Source organism: Hypanus sabinus, chromosome 10 (assembly GCF_030144855.1).
Source record: "Hypanus sabinus isolate sHypSab1 chromosome 10, sHypSab1.hap1, whole genome shotgun sequence".
Classification (NCBI taxonomy): Eukaryota; Metazoa; Chordata; class Chondrichthyes; order Myliobatiformes; family Dasyatidae; genus Hypanus; species Hypanus sabinus.
This window is the reverse complement of record NC_082715.1, coordinates 163,356,269-163,376,144: the sequence shown is the minus strand read 5'-3', so window position 1 is coordinate 163,376,144 and position 19,876 is coordinate 163,356,269. Positions and strand designations below refer to the sequence as shown.

At 43.8% G+C, this 19,876-nt stretch overlaps 1 protein-coding gene across 1 annotated transcript; it reads left to right on the top strand.

The window, feature by feature from the left end:
* The first annotated feature begins 2,599 nt into the window (after positions 1 to 2,599).
* LOC132401297 (uncharacterized) lies at positions 2,600 to 6,456 on the top strand. The gene is made up of 2 exons (XM_059983403.1): positions 2,600 to 2,726; positions 4,332 to 6,456. The coding sequence occupies exon 2, from the start codon at positions 4,498 to 4,500 to the stop codon at positions 6,046 to 6,048; it is 1,551 nt and encodes a 516-aa protein (XP_059839386.1). The 5' UTR covers positions 2,600 to 2,726; positions 4,332 to 4,497; the 3' UTR covers positions 6,049 to 6,456.
* Positions 6,457 to 19,876: the final 13,420 nt, after the last annotated feature.

Below are 19,876 nucleotides of genomic sequence, written 5' to 3'. Positions count from 1 at the left end.
CTCGTGGGCTCAACCAGGAGCTGATCTAAAAATCATCTCATAGGCATTCTAGAAATTCCCCTTTTGGAAACCAACACCAATCTGATTTTTGAAAATCTAACTGCATTTTGAAATCCTCCATGACTCTGGTAACATTGCTGTTTTGACATGCGTTTTCTAAACTGTAGAACACCTTTACTGCTGTTTGGGGATCTGTATATCACTCCCATCAGAGTCTTTCCTGTAGCTCTACCCACAATGATTCAACACCTTCCAACCATCTTTCTAATAGTTTGATTTCATTTTTTACTAACAGAGCAACGTCACCCCCTCTGCTTTCCAGCCTGTCCTTTTGACACAACGTGTATCCTTTGACATTACACTCCCAACTATAATCTTCTTTCGGCCATAATTTAGAGATGCCTACAAAATCATACACGCCAATCTGTAACTATGCTACAAGTTCACCGACCTTGTTCTGTACAGTATACTCCGGGCATTTAAACTTAGCACCTTCAGTACTGTCGTCACCTTCTTCCAGTTTTCCACCTTTTAATTTGCAAATCAACATGTTGATTGTAATTTTCCCTATCATCAGCCTCTCCTGTCTTCACATTGCCTCTGTTTGTAAACAAGCTACCTCATCTGAGCACTATCACTCCAATTCCCATCCCTCTGCTAAATTATTTTAAACCCACCGAGCAGCACTATCCAACCTGGCCAGTTGTTTCAGACAGATGGGTGCGTCTTTGGTTGCAAATTATAGTCACAATGGGGTTGTGAGATTTCTGACATACAAAAGTGAAGAATACTCCTTAAGATGAAAACTAAGACAATGGCGAAACCTGAGAGAGAAACGTTAATTTGAATTTTAAACGCTTACATAAGTCATGCAGATAAACTCGACACCGTTGGTAAAGAACTGCGGAATGATTTTGCTATCGATGCTCACTGGTGGGGACGGGCTTGACAGTGATGTTGAAGAAGTGTGTTGTGAAATCAAAAGGATGTGGCAGGGAACCAAAATGACAGCTTGGACACGGGCAACTTTAACTTGAGACCGTATTGAATTGTAAATGCAGATCAATAATTTGAAATGCAAAATCACTGATTTAGGGGGAAAAACACATAACATTCTAAACGAGCAGAATGAAAAAGAATATAAATCAGGATTGATTGCTCCTCATCCACTCGGACAGGAATTTGAATGGCTGTTCGGGCTGTTGTATCGGAAAATGAAGGCAGGGCCTCAGGAAACATGGGCCCTTGTACCTCGGCACAACAGGCAGAGCTGAAAGCTTTACTTCAAGCCTGTCATTCAGCAGAAGGAAGGTCAGCCAATATCGACAAACATTAAAAACACAAGAAACATTGAAAATAGGGGAAGGAGTAGGCCATTCGGCCCTTTGAACGGCACCACCATTCAGTATGATCATGGCTGATCATCCAACTCAAAACCCTGTACCTGCTTTCTCTCCATACGCCCTGATCCCTTTAGCCACAAGGGCCATATCTAACTAAAGATATCTATCTAAAGATTCTCGATATTCTTTCCGAGTTGAGACAAAGAAGAATTCTTAAAGCTGTAGGAATTCCAATCTAGAATGACGAACGAAAAGGATAATTTATGGAAATCGTGCAACTACCATCAGACATCTCCGTGTTAAACTGTAAAAGTCTAACATAACCACAGTGGAAAGCCATAGAAAAGCATTTGCAGATGAAACTGCAAAGAAGGCAGCAAGAGACGGAATAAAGACAATTGTAGAAAACTCGGTAACTGAAACCAAGTTAAACACTGTGTGATAGACCAACATGCGAGATAGTCAAGAAATGAATGATCAGTACTCAATTGAAGAGAAGTGATACTGGATGGAAAATGGTGGATTATTAAATGACAATGGGATTTGGAGATTTGGTGAGACTCCTAGTCTGGTAGTGTCAGCTGAGCTGCTTCCTTGTCTGACACGCCTAATACACTCCTGAGGACACAGTCCAGTGCAAAAGGTGATCAAGAGGTTTTTTTCCCCCAGTGGAGGTGATCAATGAGGAAGCTACCTCAACTGAGCACTCCTGCCCCACCTGGTCCATTTTTATATCTGCAAGTGGATTACATTACCAAAGTGCCAAGGATTTACATGTGTTAGTAGTAGTGGATACATTTTCAGGATGGGGGAAGCTGTTCCAGCAAGAAAACCTGCCACATACACAGCCGGAACTCGGATTAAGGAATATATTCCTCGATGGGCATGACCATGTCCCATTGACTTTAAACGAGGGACACATTTCACTGGAAATGTATGTCAAGAATTATTTCAAATGATGAACTTTGAGTGGTCTTTTTATTGTCCATATTGTCCAGAGTCATCGGGACAAGATGAAAGTATAAATGGTATCATCTGTCAATGGCTGACTAAGAGTCATGAGGAAGGAGTGCCATGTCCTACCACACACCCTAGTGTTATGCAGCATCAGGGAACAAAATTTGAGATCATTTGAAGTGATGACGGGATGACCTATGTCACTACTGGAAGCTCTTGATCTGAGAGAGGCTGATATGGATGTTCTGTTAGACAGTTTAGTTGATTCTTTTGCAAAACTAACACAAGCTGTTCAGTCCGATTCTCAATAGGTTTTTGCTGCTTTGAGTGGTCCATCAGAAGAAGAACACACTTTGATTCGTGGCGAGTGGGTCCTGGTCATGAAACTGCCTAAGGAGACCCTGGGAGATCAGCTCAGCAGGGAAGGTAAGAGTTAAAAGTAAGTGGACACACCCTAGCCACTACCCGTGAGCTAAAGTGACTACAGATTTAGACAACTACTGTGGGAAGACTTCCAGCACAAATATAATTATTAGACATTATTATCATAATCTACATTGTTTGTGTTGGATTAACAGCAATTGCACTGAAATTTGAGCTGTAATTCTGCCTATGTCTCATAAAGAATCAAAATGGGAGACTGCTGGAAAACAGTTTTTAATAATAAGTTGTATAAGATGGACTAATTATGCTCCTTTATCTCATGGTCCTTCGGTCAATGAACCTGCGCAGCAACATCTATGATGATTACACACTTAACTTACAGGAGCAGGATTCTGCCATTCAGATTGTCATGGAAAGCGTTCGGTAAACACACTCCTTACACACTCAAATATTGTCTTGTTCTGCTGTCCATCAGCTGAATGTACACACTTCGGTGTCTTCCCGGTGTATTTTCACCTGGTTTATATGCTCAGATCAGCTTTCTGGTGTCTTGCTGACAGATACAGCAGAATATTCAATGTCTCTGGTGAGGGGATGTGTCAATGTGTATATGTTGTTTAATATAAGACCGTCAGTCAATAAGACATTGGAGCAGAATTAGGCCATCTGGCCCATTGAGTCTGCTCTGCCATTCAATCATGGCTGATCCTTTTTTTCTATCTCCTCCTCAACTCCAGTTCCTGGCCTTCTACCTAAAAAGCAGCTTATGCACAGGAAGTGATGTTCATACAAAACGTACTGTGTCTCTAGAGGCCAGAACACTCCCCACCTGGCATCTATAGGATCAAGATGTCCAATCAAGAACTTATCAATCTCTGCCTTAAAGATACCCAACAACCTGGCCTCCACAGCTGAATATGGTAACAAATCCCAGAAATTCACCACTCTTTGGCTAAAGAAATTACTCTACATCTCTGTTTTGAAAGGGTGCCTCTCTATACTGAGGCTCTGCCCTGTTGTCCTGGACTCCCCCACGATGGAAAACATCCTTTCCACATCTAATCTGTCTAGTCTTTTCGACATTCGAAAGGTTTCAATGAGATCCCCTGTGCTGTCTTTACGACAGTTATTTAGTTTATAATATTTTCGCTTAGTAATTCATTCAATAGTATTTTCTAGTTAGAATTAGAAGTGTTTAAAGTATATTCATTGCATGTAAAATATATCGGCGATGACGTCACATCCGGTTTCGCCGCGTCTTGTGGGAAAATACCGGTTTGAAATTAGCGCGAGGGTGGGGGCTCACCACGAGGCTCACCTGAGCAGAAGTAGTTTTGCAGGCATGAGAAATCACAGTGAGAGCAACGCTGTAAGTTAATAGATAATCGATATATTGAACTAAGATGTTAATGCCGATCCTGTTAGAAGTAACGACGGTAGATAATGTTTATGCTTTCGTTAGTTAAAGAGTCGCGGATAGTTTGCATGGAAGTGTATTTAAAATAGTCAATGGAGCAGGTAAACTCTCCCTGTATACTGCACCTTAGTGTAATGTAGTTATAGTCACCTTTGCAAGTATTTACACTTGAAATGTGATATTAAGGAAGGAACAAATACTGTATCAATCTTGTATTGTTTTATCAACAGTTTTCACCATATGTTAATGCGAAGAGTGAACAGTAAATGGTTAATCTTACTGCGATCTGGTTCTTATTAACTGGTTTATCTCGACGTTAAATTCGACGTTATCAGTACACGCGAAGGAGAACGTTACAGTGAAAAAGCGGCATTATCAGGTGTTTCAAGTGCTGCAATGTCAGCTCAATCCACCATCAAGTCGACGCCGCCCAGCGACAAGGGCGGTAAACCGACATCAAGTAAGTCCACCCAGGCAAGAGCCAAGGCAGAAGCCGCCAAGGTGCGACTGCGTTACGCCAGACAAGAAGCAGTTTTGAAAATGAAACAGGCCACCAGAGAAGCCGAAATCCAGAAAGAAAAGGCTGCCAGAGAAGCCGAAGCGGCCGCCCGAGAAGCCGAAATCCAGAAAGAAAAGGCTGCCAGAGAAGCCGAAGCGGCCGCCCGAGAAGCCGAAATCCAGTTGGAAATGGCAAAAATATCGACAGAGTTGCAAGTGCTGCAGCTAGAAAGAGAAGAAGAAGCTGCCATGGCGGAAGCAAAGTACATAGAAGAAGCTGAAGGGTCGCGTGATCTGACCGCAGCAAGATCTACTTTAGAAAGGACCAGACTGGAACGCACAAGCGACTATGTACAATCTCAAATAGACAGGCAGGCTCGTCTCCCCTCTCCATACGTATTCGATAACTTCCCCAGCTACGAGGAACCTCAGAGAGTCACGATTGCATCACATCCATACGAGGAAGGAAATTTACCCTCACGGCTCCGTGATGAAGTCAAGAATGAAAGAACCGTCAACGCTCCTTCACCCCCACAACAGGACGGCGGGGAGGGAGAGGTTCACTCCAGGACAACAATTGTCAGCTCGAACTGTACAGAAGTTTGCGGTCAAACTCAGTCAAGCCGTTCTTGTTCCAAGATCTGCCTCACTGAGGTGTACCCTAAAGAAGCACAACAAGACATTACCAAGCGTAAAGTAACCGACGAGACGCTAGGCCAGTCAGTTTTCGTTCAAACCGAGCACGGAAACAAACTTGCACAATCAGCTCAAGATACCATTTCTTTAAAACCCAAAGACACCAAGGTCTTCAGAGATGAAGCAAATAATGGGGTTGCCCCATTGCCTTTCAGAGAACCACGCCAGCGCTCACCAGATAACAAAGAGCAGGCAGTCAAACGGTTCACGTCCTTACGGAAAACCCAGAAAAGGAAACCTGAGATGCAGAAACGCACCCGATTGGCCCACGAGGTACTGTGCACCCTAATGGCAGAGGTCACAGCCATTATGAACTCACGACCACTCCTGCCTGTGTCCTCTGACCCAGAAAACCCCTTCATCCTTTCGCCATCAATGCTCCTTACACAGAAGGCAGGAGCACCTCCTCCACCAGGAGACTTTTCAGACAAGGATTTGTACACAAAGCAATGGAGACAAGTCCAGGCTCTGGCAAATCAGTTCTGGCCTCGCTGGAGACAAAAATATCTACCTTTGTTGCAACAGAGACAAAAGTGGACAGAACCCCACAGGAATCTTCAAGTTGGAGACTTAGTCCTGCTCAGGGACAAGCAAGCCACCCGCAACAGCTGGCCAACGGCCAGAATCACTGCTACATTCCCTAGCGAGGATGGACATGTCAGGAAGATCGAATTGAAGACTACCGACCAAGGCGATGTGAAAATTTACCAAAGGCCAGTTACAGAAGTTATTCTACTTCTACCCAATGACTGATTAAGAGACTAAGTTTGTACTCTGCTCATTGTGACCTTACGAAGGTCAAGCGGGGAGTGTGCTGTCTTTACGACAGTTATTTAGTTTATAATATTTTCGCTTAGTAATTCATTCAATAGTATTTTCTAGTTAGAATTAGAAGTGTTTAAAGTATATTCATTGCATGTAAAATATATCGGCATGCGATGACGTCACATCCGGTTTCGCCGCGTCTTGTGGGAAAATACCGGTTTGAAATTAGCGCGAGCGTGGGGGCTTTCCACGAGGCTCACCTGAGCAGAAGTAGTTTTGCAGGCATGAGAAATCACAGTGAGAGCAACGCTGTAAGTTAATAGATAATCGATATATTGAACTAAGATGTTAATGCCGATCCTGTTAGAAGTAACGACGGTAGATAATGTTTATGCTTTCATTAGTTAAAGAGTTGCGGATAGTTTGCATGGAAGTGTATTTAAAGTAGTCAATGGAGCAGGTAAACTCTCCCTGTATACTGCACCTTAGTGTAATGTAGTTATAGTCACCTTTGCAAGTATTTACACTTGAAATGTGATATTAAGGAAGGAACAAATACTGTATCAATCTTGTATTGTTTTATCAACAGTCTTCACCATATGTTAATGCGAAGAGTGAACAGTAACTGGTTAATCTTACTGCGATCTGGTTCTTATTAACTGGTTTATCTCGACGTTAAATTCGACATTATCAGTACACGCGAAGGAGAACGTTACATCCCCATAATTCTTCTGAATTCCAGCAGAAATAGACACAGAACCATCAGACGTTCCTCATATGATAACCCTTTTATTCCTGGAATCATCCTTGTGAACCTTCTCTGGACCCTCTTCAATTCCAGCCGATCCTTTCTAAGATGAGGGGGGCAGACTGTTCATATTATGACCGAATCAATCTGCAAGTTAACGTTCACAAAGACTCCCAAGTCCCAAGTCCCTCTGCATCTAAGATTCCTGTATTTTTTCTTTCAGAAAATAGTCTGCACTTTTATTTCTAATACCAAAATGCATGACCATTGTGTTTCATTGTATCCAGTATATCCAGTGACTAGTGGTGTTCTGCAGTGGTCAGTGTTGGGACCCTTTTTATGCTATACGTAAATGATTCAGATGATAGAATAGATGGGCTTTGTTGCCAAGTTTGCAGATGATGAGAAGATTGGTGAAGGGGCAGGTAGTGTTGAGGAAACAGGTAGGACCATGACCATTGTGTTTCATTTGTCATGTTCTTGCCGATTCTCCTCATCTAAGTCCTTCTGCGTCCTACCTGTTTCCTCAACACTACCTGAGTCATTTATGTACATCTGAATCATTTACGTACAGCATAAAAAGGGTCCCAACACTGATCACTGCAGAACACCACTAGTCACTGGATATACTGGATACAAATGGATAATTGTGTTTATTTTGTAACATGATTGTAACTATATGTTTGAGTGGATCATATTCTAACATGGGCAGTTTTAAATTAACTTTGTGGGTAATTAAGGATGATGTGTTTTGCCGCCTCATAGGTGGTGCTCGTCACTCTTACAAAAATATAAGGAGTGGTTTCAGCCAATTATTTTCATTGCTGTGCTGAAAGGGAAAGTGAGGTGGGGAATTTGCACTCAGGTGGTGAGAGTGTGGATCGAGCTGCCAGCGCAAGTGGTGGACGCGGGTTCTGTTTCAACATGTCTGTGAAATCTGCACATGTAATGGAGGGGAAAGCTTTGGAGAGTTACACATCAGGTTGAAAGGTCGAGGCAGCATGGTAGTTGGCACCAGATAGATGGGCTGAATGGCCTGTTTCGGTTCTATTATTCTATGTTCTTGGCCAGCATCAGCTCTGTAACAGTGGATCCCTCATTTCTGCCCTCTCACCACGATTTGCCAAAGGTAAAGCGGATATGAATCAGTAACCAACATGTATCAGAGATTTGGCTATTTTTATTTGCTTCGTACTTTGTTTTTTTGTCATTTGAACATGTATAGTTCCTAAATCATGATGGGAGGATGTTTGCTGATGACTAGTTGTCCACCCTGAATGTGGCCAGTCTCCTCAATCGAGCTCATTATCACAGAAGCTTTTGTCCACAACAGCAGTATACACACGGTCCCATGGGACAGAATCCTCCAATGTCTTCACACTCAGAACTGTTGGAATCTGCAGAAGGAAAAGGAGGGTTAATGTAGAGCTGGCTCGTCTACAGCGAGGCATGTTTACATTCCAGCAGCCTTTCCCCAACCGCTTCAAGTTTCAGTTTACCGTCATTCAGCAACACAACACCATAAAGCTAAAAAAAAACAATACCCTGGTAAATTTTATACACACCCTCTCTAAAACTTCCACATCTTTCCTATCAGGAGATGAGAACTGAACACAATTCTCAGCATCATCTAATTAAACGTTTAGAGAGCTGCAACATGATCTCTAGGCTCTTGAGTTAAAAGCCCCGACTAATGAAGGCCTGCACACCAGACGCAGACTTCAACACCCGACCAGAGTCACTGTAAAAATGTAATTATGCGGACAGTGTGAAATATATCCCACCAGTGTTTGTTGATTTTGTACTGGAGATTCCACATCACTTCACCCTGCCACTTTGATTTGGCCTACGTCTTCATAATCCAGTCCCCACTTGCCTTTATTGGAATCTTCTTCCTGTGAAACTCATTTTAAAGTTTAATGGTACCTGTAATTTCAGGTTATTAATTGTAGACTGGGAGAACCTCTACAGTTTAACCCGGTACCAACGCTTTCTCAAGGGAATCTACTGTCGGATTTGCATTGGGAATCTGTGCTTCCCGCTCCCGGAGTATTCTGCCCAACCCCCAACAGCCCTCGGCATTGTTTTACCAAACCTGTTTGTCTGAGTCGGCTGCAAGTCCTTACTGTTGCTAGGATACCGGCCTGTGTGTTTGTTTAGCCCGCTCGAGGTATTGTTAGAGGAAGCAAGAAAGCTCCTGCAGATATTAGAAATCAAAGCAACACGCACAAATTGCTGGAGGAACTCGGCAGGCCAGGCAGAATGGACTTTTCGGGCCGCCTCGCTGGCAGGACTTGTGAAGCTGTTTGTGTATTACTAAATCCTAAACCTTTTGAAGACACCATTTAGAAATACAATTAGACAGGATGTTAGTGAGGCCCATAGATTCTTGATTGGTCAATGTGTGAAAGATTATGGGGAGCAGGCAAGAGAATGTCAGTGAGAGGGATAAATCAGCCATGATGGAATGGCACAGTGATGGACAAAATGGCCTCATTCTGCTCCTATGTCTTATGCTCTTGTGATCTAATTGACTTTGGAAATCAATTGCCTAACCAACTGTCTTTTAGACACAGGCACAGGGAAATATAATGACGGACACTGTGAGGAATGGTGTTTGTGGAAAGCAGGGAGCCTGTGAAGTACTGTGGGAATGGGAAGGGTCCCTCCTGCAGAGCATAGCACACCAGGAGAACAGTGAAATCTCATCTACCTGGGTATGAAGTTAGTACAGCCTTTCATTCCCAGTTGACAAAGTTACCAGTAAAGCTCCGTTTTGATGGCAGAAAGAATTCATGAAGTAACTGACTAGGTCCCGATGACTGAATAATATGATTATGCACAGGTTAAACAGCAAAACCAATTCTCTGTGACAGCAACCGGTGCAGATTATTATACCAATAGTGAAGTTCCAGAAATGTAGGTGTCGTCGGGCTGTGATCCACGTCTCTTCACCAAGACCTTGTTTGTGGTTTCCCTTCACATCAGTATCTTTTATTTGAGCAATACAGCACCAAACTGGGCATTCGGCCCTTCTAGCGCTTGCCACACTATTATTCTGCCTGGGCCCGCTGACATATACTGCATCATACCCCTCTCATCCAACTCTCAGGATTGAAATATCACTAACTAGGTGGCATGCATTTACACTGAGAGGGGATAAGTTGAATGGAGATATGTGGGGCAAGGTTTTCTTGACAAATTGTGGTGGGTGCATGTAATACCCTTCCAGAGGTGGCACTCAATGTAAATATGACATAGAGATCAACAGTCAATGTGCAGGGAATGAACAGGTGGGGACATTATATTGTCAGATGGCATTTTAGTGGGACATTAAGTGATAAATAAATGATGTTTCTGGAATGTATTCTTCTATGTTCGATGTTCATCGGAATGTTGTTCCACCCTTGGACTAGATACAGCAAATCTGACTGATTATATCAGTTCTTGTGAAATCGTCATCGGCATTCTCAAGCTTTTCACAATAAATCAAACCTGCAATTCTTTCTCGACAGTTCCAGGTAAATTTACTATCAAAGCCTGTATACTTTAACACATGCTTCATGGACATTCAATATGCTGTAGCCATTTAGAAGAAGACAACAAAACAGAATTTATTAAAAACTTCGAAGGAAGAGGCAATGACAGAGAAACAACCAATGTGCAGGGAAAATAAAGTTTGCAAATAAAAATAATAAGATGATGACATTGAGCTGTAGACTCCTTGAAAGTGAGTCTCGCGGATATGGAATCAGTTGAGATTTTTGGGGATTTATGTTATCCACACTGGTTCAGGAGCCTGATGTTTGTAGGGTAAAAAATGTCCCAGAACCGGGTGGTGTCAGACCAACTTTGTCCAGTATACCTTTCCCTGATGTAATGGTAAGAAGAGAGCATATCCTGACTGTTGTGTGACCTTGATGACAGACGCTGCTTTCTTCTGCCTGTCGTCCATGTGAATGCATTCAATGGTGTGGAGACATTTGCCTGTGATGGACTGGGCTGTATCCACCACTATCTCCACACCTTCTCTTCAGTAAGTCATTTAGGGAAACATGGCAGGATGTCATCCAGGAATGTCATAACATGTAGTAAGTTGTGACAAAGTGTGTTGGGAGTTGATTAAAAGTAAAATATCCAAAATTGATAATGTCACTCCACTTGTCAGGAAGGGAAAGAGTGAGTAGCTGGAGCTCAGTGTTGATGTTGGCCTTGATTAGTACGGATGAGATTTCAGCATACAAGGCCAATCTCTGCACAATTTTTTAAGAAAAAATCTTTCCTGCCAAGTTGACAGAATTTGTTAAAGAAATAAAAAGCCAGATGGACAAAGTAGTATTGGTGTTTGTTGTGTACTTGGATATTCTGAAGGCCTCTGATTAAGTGAGGCTGCTAAACAAGATAAGAGTGTGGGAATCACAGGAGCAATACTAGCATGGCTAAAGTGTCGGATGGTTGGCATTCTGCCTGGTCCCACCGACCTCTACTGGACCATACCCCTCCCACACATGCAATCATCCAAACCTCTCTTCAATGTTGAAATTGAACTTCTGCTGTCAGCTCATTCTACACACTCACCATACTGTCAGTGAAGAAGTTTCTTTAATTTTTTCACCTTTCACCATTAACCGGTCATCTCACCTTGTAGCTCACCCGAGCTCAGTGGAAACATTTATTCACCCTATCTAGACATCTGATAAATTATACACATCTATCAAATCTCCCATCTTTCTCAACCTCAAATTTTCCTAGTCAATCTTTCCTTGGAACCAAGGTATTTCAGTATTAGTAACACTTTAGTAAACATCTGGACTGAATTCTTGGAGTACGTGACAAAATGTATTGATGAAGTTAAATCAGAGGATGTGGTGTATATGGATACTAACAAGGCACTTGATAACTTTCCACATAGTAGGCTCATTCAGAAAGTCAGGAGGCATGAGGCATGTGATGCAAGGAGACAAGGCAGCATGGATACAGCATTGGCTTGTTCAGAGAAGGTAGAGGGTGGTTGTAGATAGAGGGTATTCTGCCTGGAGGTCTGTGACTTGTAGTGTTCTGCATGGACCTACACTGGATCATTGCACTTTGCAATTGTTATAACAGCGTGTGCTGAAGAAACTCAGCAGATCAGGCCCCATCTATGGAGATGCAAACGTAATGAGTCGATTGTTCAGGTCAAGACCTTTCTTGCAGACTGGAAAGGGAGGGGCAGAGGTGAGAGTAAGAATGCGGTGGGAGGGGATGGAGTCCAAGTGAGCAGCTGATAGATGAGGGGAAAGGTGAGTGGGTGGGGAAGGAAAAGTAAGTAAGAAGCTGAGAGGCATTAGGGAGAAGAGTTAAATGGCTGAAGAAAGTATCTGATGGGAGAGGAGCATGTTCCATGGGAGTATGTGAAGGAGGACGGGTACATGATGGAGATGTGAGAAGACACGTGGTGAGAGGGGAACCAGAATGGAGAATGGGAGATGGATTGGGGAAGTTCCTGGAAGTTTTGGAGTCATTGTTCATGCTGTAAGGTAGGCCACTAGGCAGCCAGAATATGATGTGCTACTCCACCATATAGTCTCAACATGACTGTAGGAGAAGCCATGGACAGACATGTTTGAATGCAAATGGGGAGTGGAATTACAATGGATAGCCAACTGGAGATCCAGATCTTAAGTGCACAAGAGATAGGAGCAGAATTAGGCCATTCAGCCCATTGAATCTGTCCCACCAAGGCATTATGGCTGACCCTGGATCCCACTCAAACTCATACACCTGCCTGCTCACCATATCCTTTGACATTCTGAGCAGTCAGTAAACTATCAATTTCCACTTTAAATCTACCCATGGACTTGGACTCCAGCACAGCCCAAAGAGTGTTCCACTGGTTCCCTGCTCTCTGGCTCAAAAAAACTCCTTGACTCTTTTCTAAAAAGACTCCCCTCATTTTTTAGGCTGTGTTCTCTAGTTCTAGATATCTGCACCACAGGAAACATGCTCCCACATCCACCTTATTTAATCTTTCAACATTTGGTCAATTTTAATGAGATTCCAGTGACTACAGGCCGAAGCTGCTAAATGCTTCCCATATGCCAACCCCTTCATTCCCAGAATCAACTGTGCTAGTGGAGAAAGCAAAATAACTCAGCAAAGAGTTCCCCAGTAGGGGTCAGGACAGGTCACTGCCAAACTCAAGGGAGGAGTGACACATCCTCTGAGGAAGTGTGTCTAGGGCAGGGGTCGGCAACGTTTACCACTGAAAGAGCCAATATGGACCCATTTCCCACAAAAAAGAAAACACTGGGAGCCGCAAAACCCGTTTGACATTTAAAATGAAATAACACTGCGTACAACGTTTTTTTTTACCTCTATGCTATGTATAAACAAACCATAATGTGTTGCATTTATGAAATTGATGAACTCCTGCAGAGAAAACGAAATTACATTTCTGCATGCAACAAAAACATTTTGAACTCCGAAAAAAAGACGTTGGGTTGAAGGTTACTCCATAGGTAGCCTACCTTGGATCGAAGAATTAAAAGAAAGCGTGCACTGGCGGGTGTCAGGCATTGGCAGTGGTGATGTATATTAATAGCGATTAAAAACACGTTGTAGCGGTGTAGCGCTACACACAGCGCTAAAATAAAGACACTGCAGTCAAAGGTAACTTTATTCGAACTAAACAGCCTTGATTTAAAGCCTCCCTCAACCCATCCCCATGGGTGCGGATGCTCCAAAAGACACGTACTCACAAACTCCCGTAGGCTATCTCCCTTAGCCGGAACGGTGGCTAATTGTGAGCCGGTTCAGATGTGCCAGGAAATGGGGTCTCCACAACATTTTTAGATTGTACAAGATCACCATAATCTTCAAATTTCGAATTACAAACTAACAAACCACGGGGAGCCGCAGCACAGAGATCAAAGAGGCGCATGCGGCTCCGGAGCCGCGGGTTGCCAACCCCTGGTCTAGGGCCTTGCTTATTGATATGTGAGCAGGTGAATGGGCAGGTGTAACAATTTTAGAGACCCAACGTAGATTATAAGCAAGATTGGACAAACACTTCTTGTTTTCTGTAGAGCTGAGGATGTTGAAGGAAGGTTTAACAAATGTTTGTAAGATTACAGTCACAGATAAAATACACAATTGGTTTTCTTGTCCCAGGATTAAAACATCACAAACTAGGTGGCATGCATTTACACTGAGAGTGGATAAGTTGAAAGGAGATGTGTGGAGCAAGGTTTTGTTGACACATTAGGTGGGTGCAAGATATACCCTTCCAGGGGTGGCACTCAAGGTAAATATGACAGAGAGATCAAGATTCTCTTCAATGTGCAAGGAATGAACAAGTGGGGACACTGTATTGTCAGATGGCATTTTAGTGGGACATTAAATGATGAAATGATGATGTTTCCTGAATGTATTGTTTCATGTTTGATGCTCATCGGAATGTTGTTCCACACTTGGACTGGATACATCATTTCTGACTGATTATATCAGTTCTTGTGAAATCATCATCGCCATTCTCATGCTTTTCACAATAAATCAAACCTGCAATCCTTTCTCGAGAGTTTCAGATAAATGTATTATCAAAGCCTGTATACTTTAAAACATGCTTCATGACATTCAATATCCTGTAGCCATTTAAAGAAGAAAACAACACAAAAGAATTTATTTAAAAATTTGCAGGAAGAGACAGAGACAAAGAAACAACCAAAGTGCAGGTAAAATAAAATTTGCAAATAAAAGTAATAAGACAATGACATTGAGCTGTAGATGTCTTGAAAGTGAGTCTGGCGGTTGTGGAATCAGTTGAGATTTATTGAGGGTTTATGATATCTACATGGCAGTAAGCCATCCAGGGATGTCATAACATGTAGCCAATTGAGGAATCGGATGTGACAAAGGGTGTTGGGAGTTGATCAAAAGTGTGTAAATCTGAGATTTCTAATGTCACTCCACTCATCAAGAAGGGAAAGATTGAGTAGATTGAGGTCAGTGTTGATGTTGGTGTTGATTAGTAAGAATGAGATTTAAGTGTACTAGGCCAATCTTTGCACAGTTTTATTTAGAGAAAATCTTTCCTGACAAGTTGCTGGAATTTGTTAAAGAAATAAAAAGCAAGATGGACAAGTTAGTATCAGTGAATCTTGTGTACTTGGATTTTCAGGAGGTCTTTGATTAGGTGAGGCCGCTAAACAAGATAGGTGTGTGCATGTCACAGGAGCAATACTAGCACAGATAAAGCATTGGCTGGTTGGCAGCAGACAAAGAGTGTGAATAATAGGAGCTCTTCCTGATTGGCTGCCACAGGGTTCTTCTCTGTTGGGATTGTTTCTTTTCATATTATTAGTCAATGAAATTAATGATGGAATTAAAGCCTCAGTGGCCAAATTATCAGACAATGTGCAGGCAGGTATGTGGGGTGGGTACAGGTTGTGCTGAGGAAGCAGAGTTGCTGCAGAAGAAATTAGATAGATTATGACCACACCTTTTGGGAGGAAAAACAGTGCAGACCATTTTTTCAAATCAGTGACAACATTCAAAAATCCATGGCATAATAGGACTCGAATCCTCCTGAGGGATTCCTTTGAGGTTATCTTGCAGGTTGAGTCAGTAGTGAGGAAGGACAATGCACTGTTTGTGTCCATTTGAAGAGGAATATATAACATATACAATGAATGTAACGTTAGGATTTTTAAGTGCTGGTGATGCCCCAATTGGAATATTGGGAGTACCGTTTGCTAATTATACAGGAAGGGATATGCTGATATTGGGGAGGGTTCAGTGGAGGTTCACAAAACGGGTTCAGGTATAAAAGGCTTACATGAAAAGAGTTTGATAGCACTGGGTCGATATTCACCACTATTTAGAAGACTGAGTGGTGCTGATTGAAACACGCTGAATATTAAAAAGGCCTAAAGTTGATGTGGAGAGGACACTTCTAGCATGGCAACCTATGAAACAGCCACAAAATAGAGAGACATTCCTTCCGAATGGAAATGAGGAGGGATTTCTTTATGAGGAGTGTGTCGAATCCATGAAATTATTTCCCATCATTGAATGTATTTAAGGCAAAGGTGATAGTTTCCTCATTGCTCACTGTGTGACCGATTATGGGTAGAAGACAGGAGAATGTGGTTGAGAGGGATAAAAAAATCAGCATGATGAAATGGCTCTTATGTCGTATGGTCATGTGCTCTAATTGATTTTGGACAAAAGTATTGAACCAACTTTATTTGAGACACAGTCACGGGGAACTGAAGTTGCAGACACTGTAAGGAATGGTGTTGATGTAAGCAGGAAACCTCTGAAGTCCTGTGGGAATAGGAAGGTTCCCTAATGCAGACCACAGCACATCAGGAGAACAGTGAAAGCTGATCTACCTGAGTATGAAGGTAGTACAGCTTTTACATTCCTACTTGACAAAATTACCAGTAAAGCTCCATTTTGATAGAAGAAAGAATTCATGAAGTAACAGCCTAGGTCCTGATGATTCAATAAAATAATTAGGCTGAGGTCTAAGAGCAAAACCAAATCTCTATGACAACAACCAGTGCACACTATAATATCATTAGTGAAGGTCCTAAAACTTGGTTATCGTCACTATTCCAATCCATGTTTCTACTTCTAGATTTTACCTGAAGTTTCTCATCACACTCACACCATTGATTACAGCACCACAACACAAAGCAGGCCATTCAGTCCAACTAGTCTTGTCAAACTGTTATTTTGCCAGGTCCCACCGACGTCTACTGGACCATATATCTCCCACACATGCAATCGTCCAAACTTCCCTTCAATGTTGAAATTGAACTTATGCTGTCAGCTCATTCTACACACTCACCATACACTCAGTGAAGAAGTTTCTTTAATTTTGTTCACCTTTTACCATTATCCTGTCATCTGCAGTTGTCGCTGAACCAAGCTCAGTGGAAGCTTTTATTCACCCTATCTAGACACCTGATAAATTATACACATCTATCAACCCACCTTTCTTGACCTCAAATTATCCCAAGCAATCTTTCCTTAGAACCAAGGTATTTCAGTATTTGTAACACTTTTGTAAACATCTGGACTGAATTCTTGAAGACATGTCACAGTGTATTGATGAAGTTAGTGCAGAAAATGTGGTGTATTTGGATTTTAACAAGGTATTTGATAAGGTTCCTGTCATAATGGGGGGCATAGAGAGTGTACCCAAATGCAAGTCACAGACACCGAACTACCAGGAACAGCACTAGGCGTGAGAAGGAAGCAGGGAAGAGAGGAAGAAAAGATGCTGGACATGACACCAGCCCCAGATGAGAGATGGACTCCTGGCCTGGGCTAGGACCTGACTAGGATAGGGAATCAGGACATGGAATTGGGGACTAGGAGACAGAGCTTGGACTCTGAGCCAGAGGCTAGACAAGGACCCAGAATCTGGGTTTTGACTTGAGCTCGAAGTCCAGAACCAGGCGAGGATATGACGAGGTTACAGGACGAGGACAAGAGAATCCTGGATGGAACAAGGGAACCCCAGCACAGGATGAGGGAATCCCAGCACTGGGCTAGGCAAGGTACTCCTGTGCTGGGCGAGGCACATGGACGTGACGTATGGAGAGACAGGGACATCGAACACCGAGTCAGGACCCCTCCTTGGGTACAGGACGTAGGGCCGGGATTCATTACACAGAACACCAAGCACGACGAGACAGTTCCCAATGTTAGGTAGCGGCAAAACTGCCGGACCTACCTAATGAAGGCATGTACATGGACAGACAGTACCACACAGGGCAAGGCTCCAGACACAGGAAAGGCGAGGCTGGGCTCCAGGCAGAGGAAAGGCAAGGCCAGGCAAGGCTCCAGGCTGAGGCGAGGCGAGGCAAGGCAAGGCTCCAGGCTGAGGCGAGGCGAGGCGAGGCTCCAGGCTGAGGAAAGGCAAGGCCAGGCAAGGCTCCAGGCTGAGGCGAGGCGAGGCAAGGCAAGGCTCCAGGCTGAGGCGAGGCAAGGCAAGGCAAGGCTCCAGGCTGAGGCGAGGCAAGGCAAGGCTCCAGGCTGAGGCGAGGCGAGGCGAGGCAAGGCAAGGCTCCAGACTGAGGCGAGGTGAGGCGAGGCAAGGCAAGGCTCCAGGCTGAGGCGAGACGAGGTGAGGCAAGGCAAGGCTCCAGGCTGAGACGAGGCGAGGCGAGGCAAGGCAAGGCTCCAGGCTGAGGCGAGGCGAGGCGAGGCAAGGCAAGGCTCCAGACTGAGGCGAGGCGAGGCAAGGCAAGGCTCCAGGCACAGGTGAGGTGAGGCGAGGCAAGGCAAGGCTCCAGGCACAGGCGAGGTGAGGCGAGGCAAGGCAAGGCTCCAGGCTGAGGCGAGGCGAGGCAAGGCAAGGCTCCAGGCACAGGCGAGGTGAGGCAAGGCAAGGCAAGGCTCCAGGCAGAGTCAAGGCGAGGCAAGGCTCCAGGCGGAGGCGAGGCTCCAGGCAGAGGTAGGATGAGGCGAGGCGAGGCAAGACAAGGCAAAGCTGCAGGCAGGAAGGTGAAGGAAAGGGATACAGACAAGTGATTTGGACAGGAACAATCCAGCAGCCAAGGCTGAATCTTGAAGCTATTTATGAATGCAGCCCAAACGAGAATCAGCTGCATCAACAGAAACTGAGGAAAACTGGAAACCCTGGAATCAGGAACATGGACCAGACCGTGAACCAGAATGCGGTTTTCACGGATCAGAACGTCACAGGACCCCCACCGCTCCATGGGAATCTGCTGGTGACCCAAAAGGCTTCCCCAGATCTTGGGCTATTGGATACAGATTTGGCTTGTTCAGAAAAGTTAGACTGTGGTTGTAGATAGACAGTATCCTGCCTGGAGGGCAGTGACATGCGGTGTTCTTTATGGAACTGCGCTAGATCATTTCTCTTTGCAATTTTTATAACAGAAATGCTCACAAACTGCTGAAGAAACTCAGCAAATCATGCCGCATGAGTCGATGGTTAAGGTCAAAACTGTTCTTGCAGACTGGAAATAGTGAGTCTGAAGGGAGAGTAAGAATGGGGTGAGAGGGGATAGAGTACAAGTGGGCAGCTGACAGGTGAGGTCAAATGTGAGTGGGTGGGGGAGGGGATATAAGTAAGAAGCTAAGAGGCATTAGGGAGAAGAGATAAATGGCTGAAGAAATAATCTGATGGGAGAGGAGCGTGGTTCATGAGAGTATGGGAAGGAGGACGGGTACATGATGGAGATGTGAGAAGAAGACAGGCAGTGAGAGGGAAACCGGAATGGAGAATGGGAGGTGGTGGGGGGTGGGGGGTGCAGGAAGTTCCTGGAAGTCGTGGATCTATTTTCATGCTGTAAGGTAGGAGATTAGGCAGCCAGAACACGAGGTGTTCCTTCAACATATAGCCTCATCATGACATTAGGAGAGGCCATGGACAGACACGTTTGAACGGGAATGGGCTGTGAAATTACAATGTATAGCCAGCAGGATATCCAGACCTTAAGAGCACAAGACAAAGGAGCTGAATTAGGACATTCAGCCCATTGAGTCTGTTCCACCAAGCCATGATGCCTCATCCTTGATCCCACTCAACCTGACACATCTGCCTGCTCACCATATCCCTTGATGATCTGAGCAGTCAGGAAGCTATCAATTTCCCCTTTAAATCTGACTTGCACTCCACCACATCTCAAAGAGTGTTCCGCAGATTCACTATTCCCTAGCTCAGGGGTCAGCAACCTTTACCACTGAAAGAGCCACTTGGACCCGTTTCCCACAGAAAAGAAAACACTGGGAGCCGCAAAACCCGTTTGACATTTAAAATGAAATAACACTGCATACAACGTTTTTTTTTGCCTTTATGCTATGTATAAACAAACTATAATGTGTTGCATTTATGAAACTGATGAACTCCTGCAGAGAAAACGAAATTACATTTCTGCATGCAACAAAAACATTTTGAACTCCGAAAAAAAGACGTTGGGTTGAAAGTTACTTTTAAGTAAAATATTCAATGTCTATTTGAGTCCTTCTTGTATTTATGAAAAACGCCGAACTTAAATTTTCCGCCAGCAGCAAACCAAAAATAACGTCAGCCAGCTGTCAACCTGA

Bases quoted from the DNA above. Each gene is read 5' to 3' on its own strand.
- LOC132401297 (XM_059983403.1), top strand. From the start codon at position 4,498: ATGTCAGCTCAATCCACCATCAAGTCGACGCCGCCCAGCGACAAGGGC.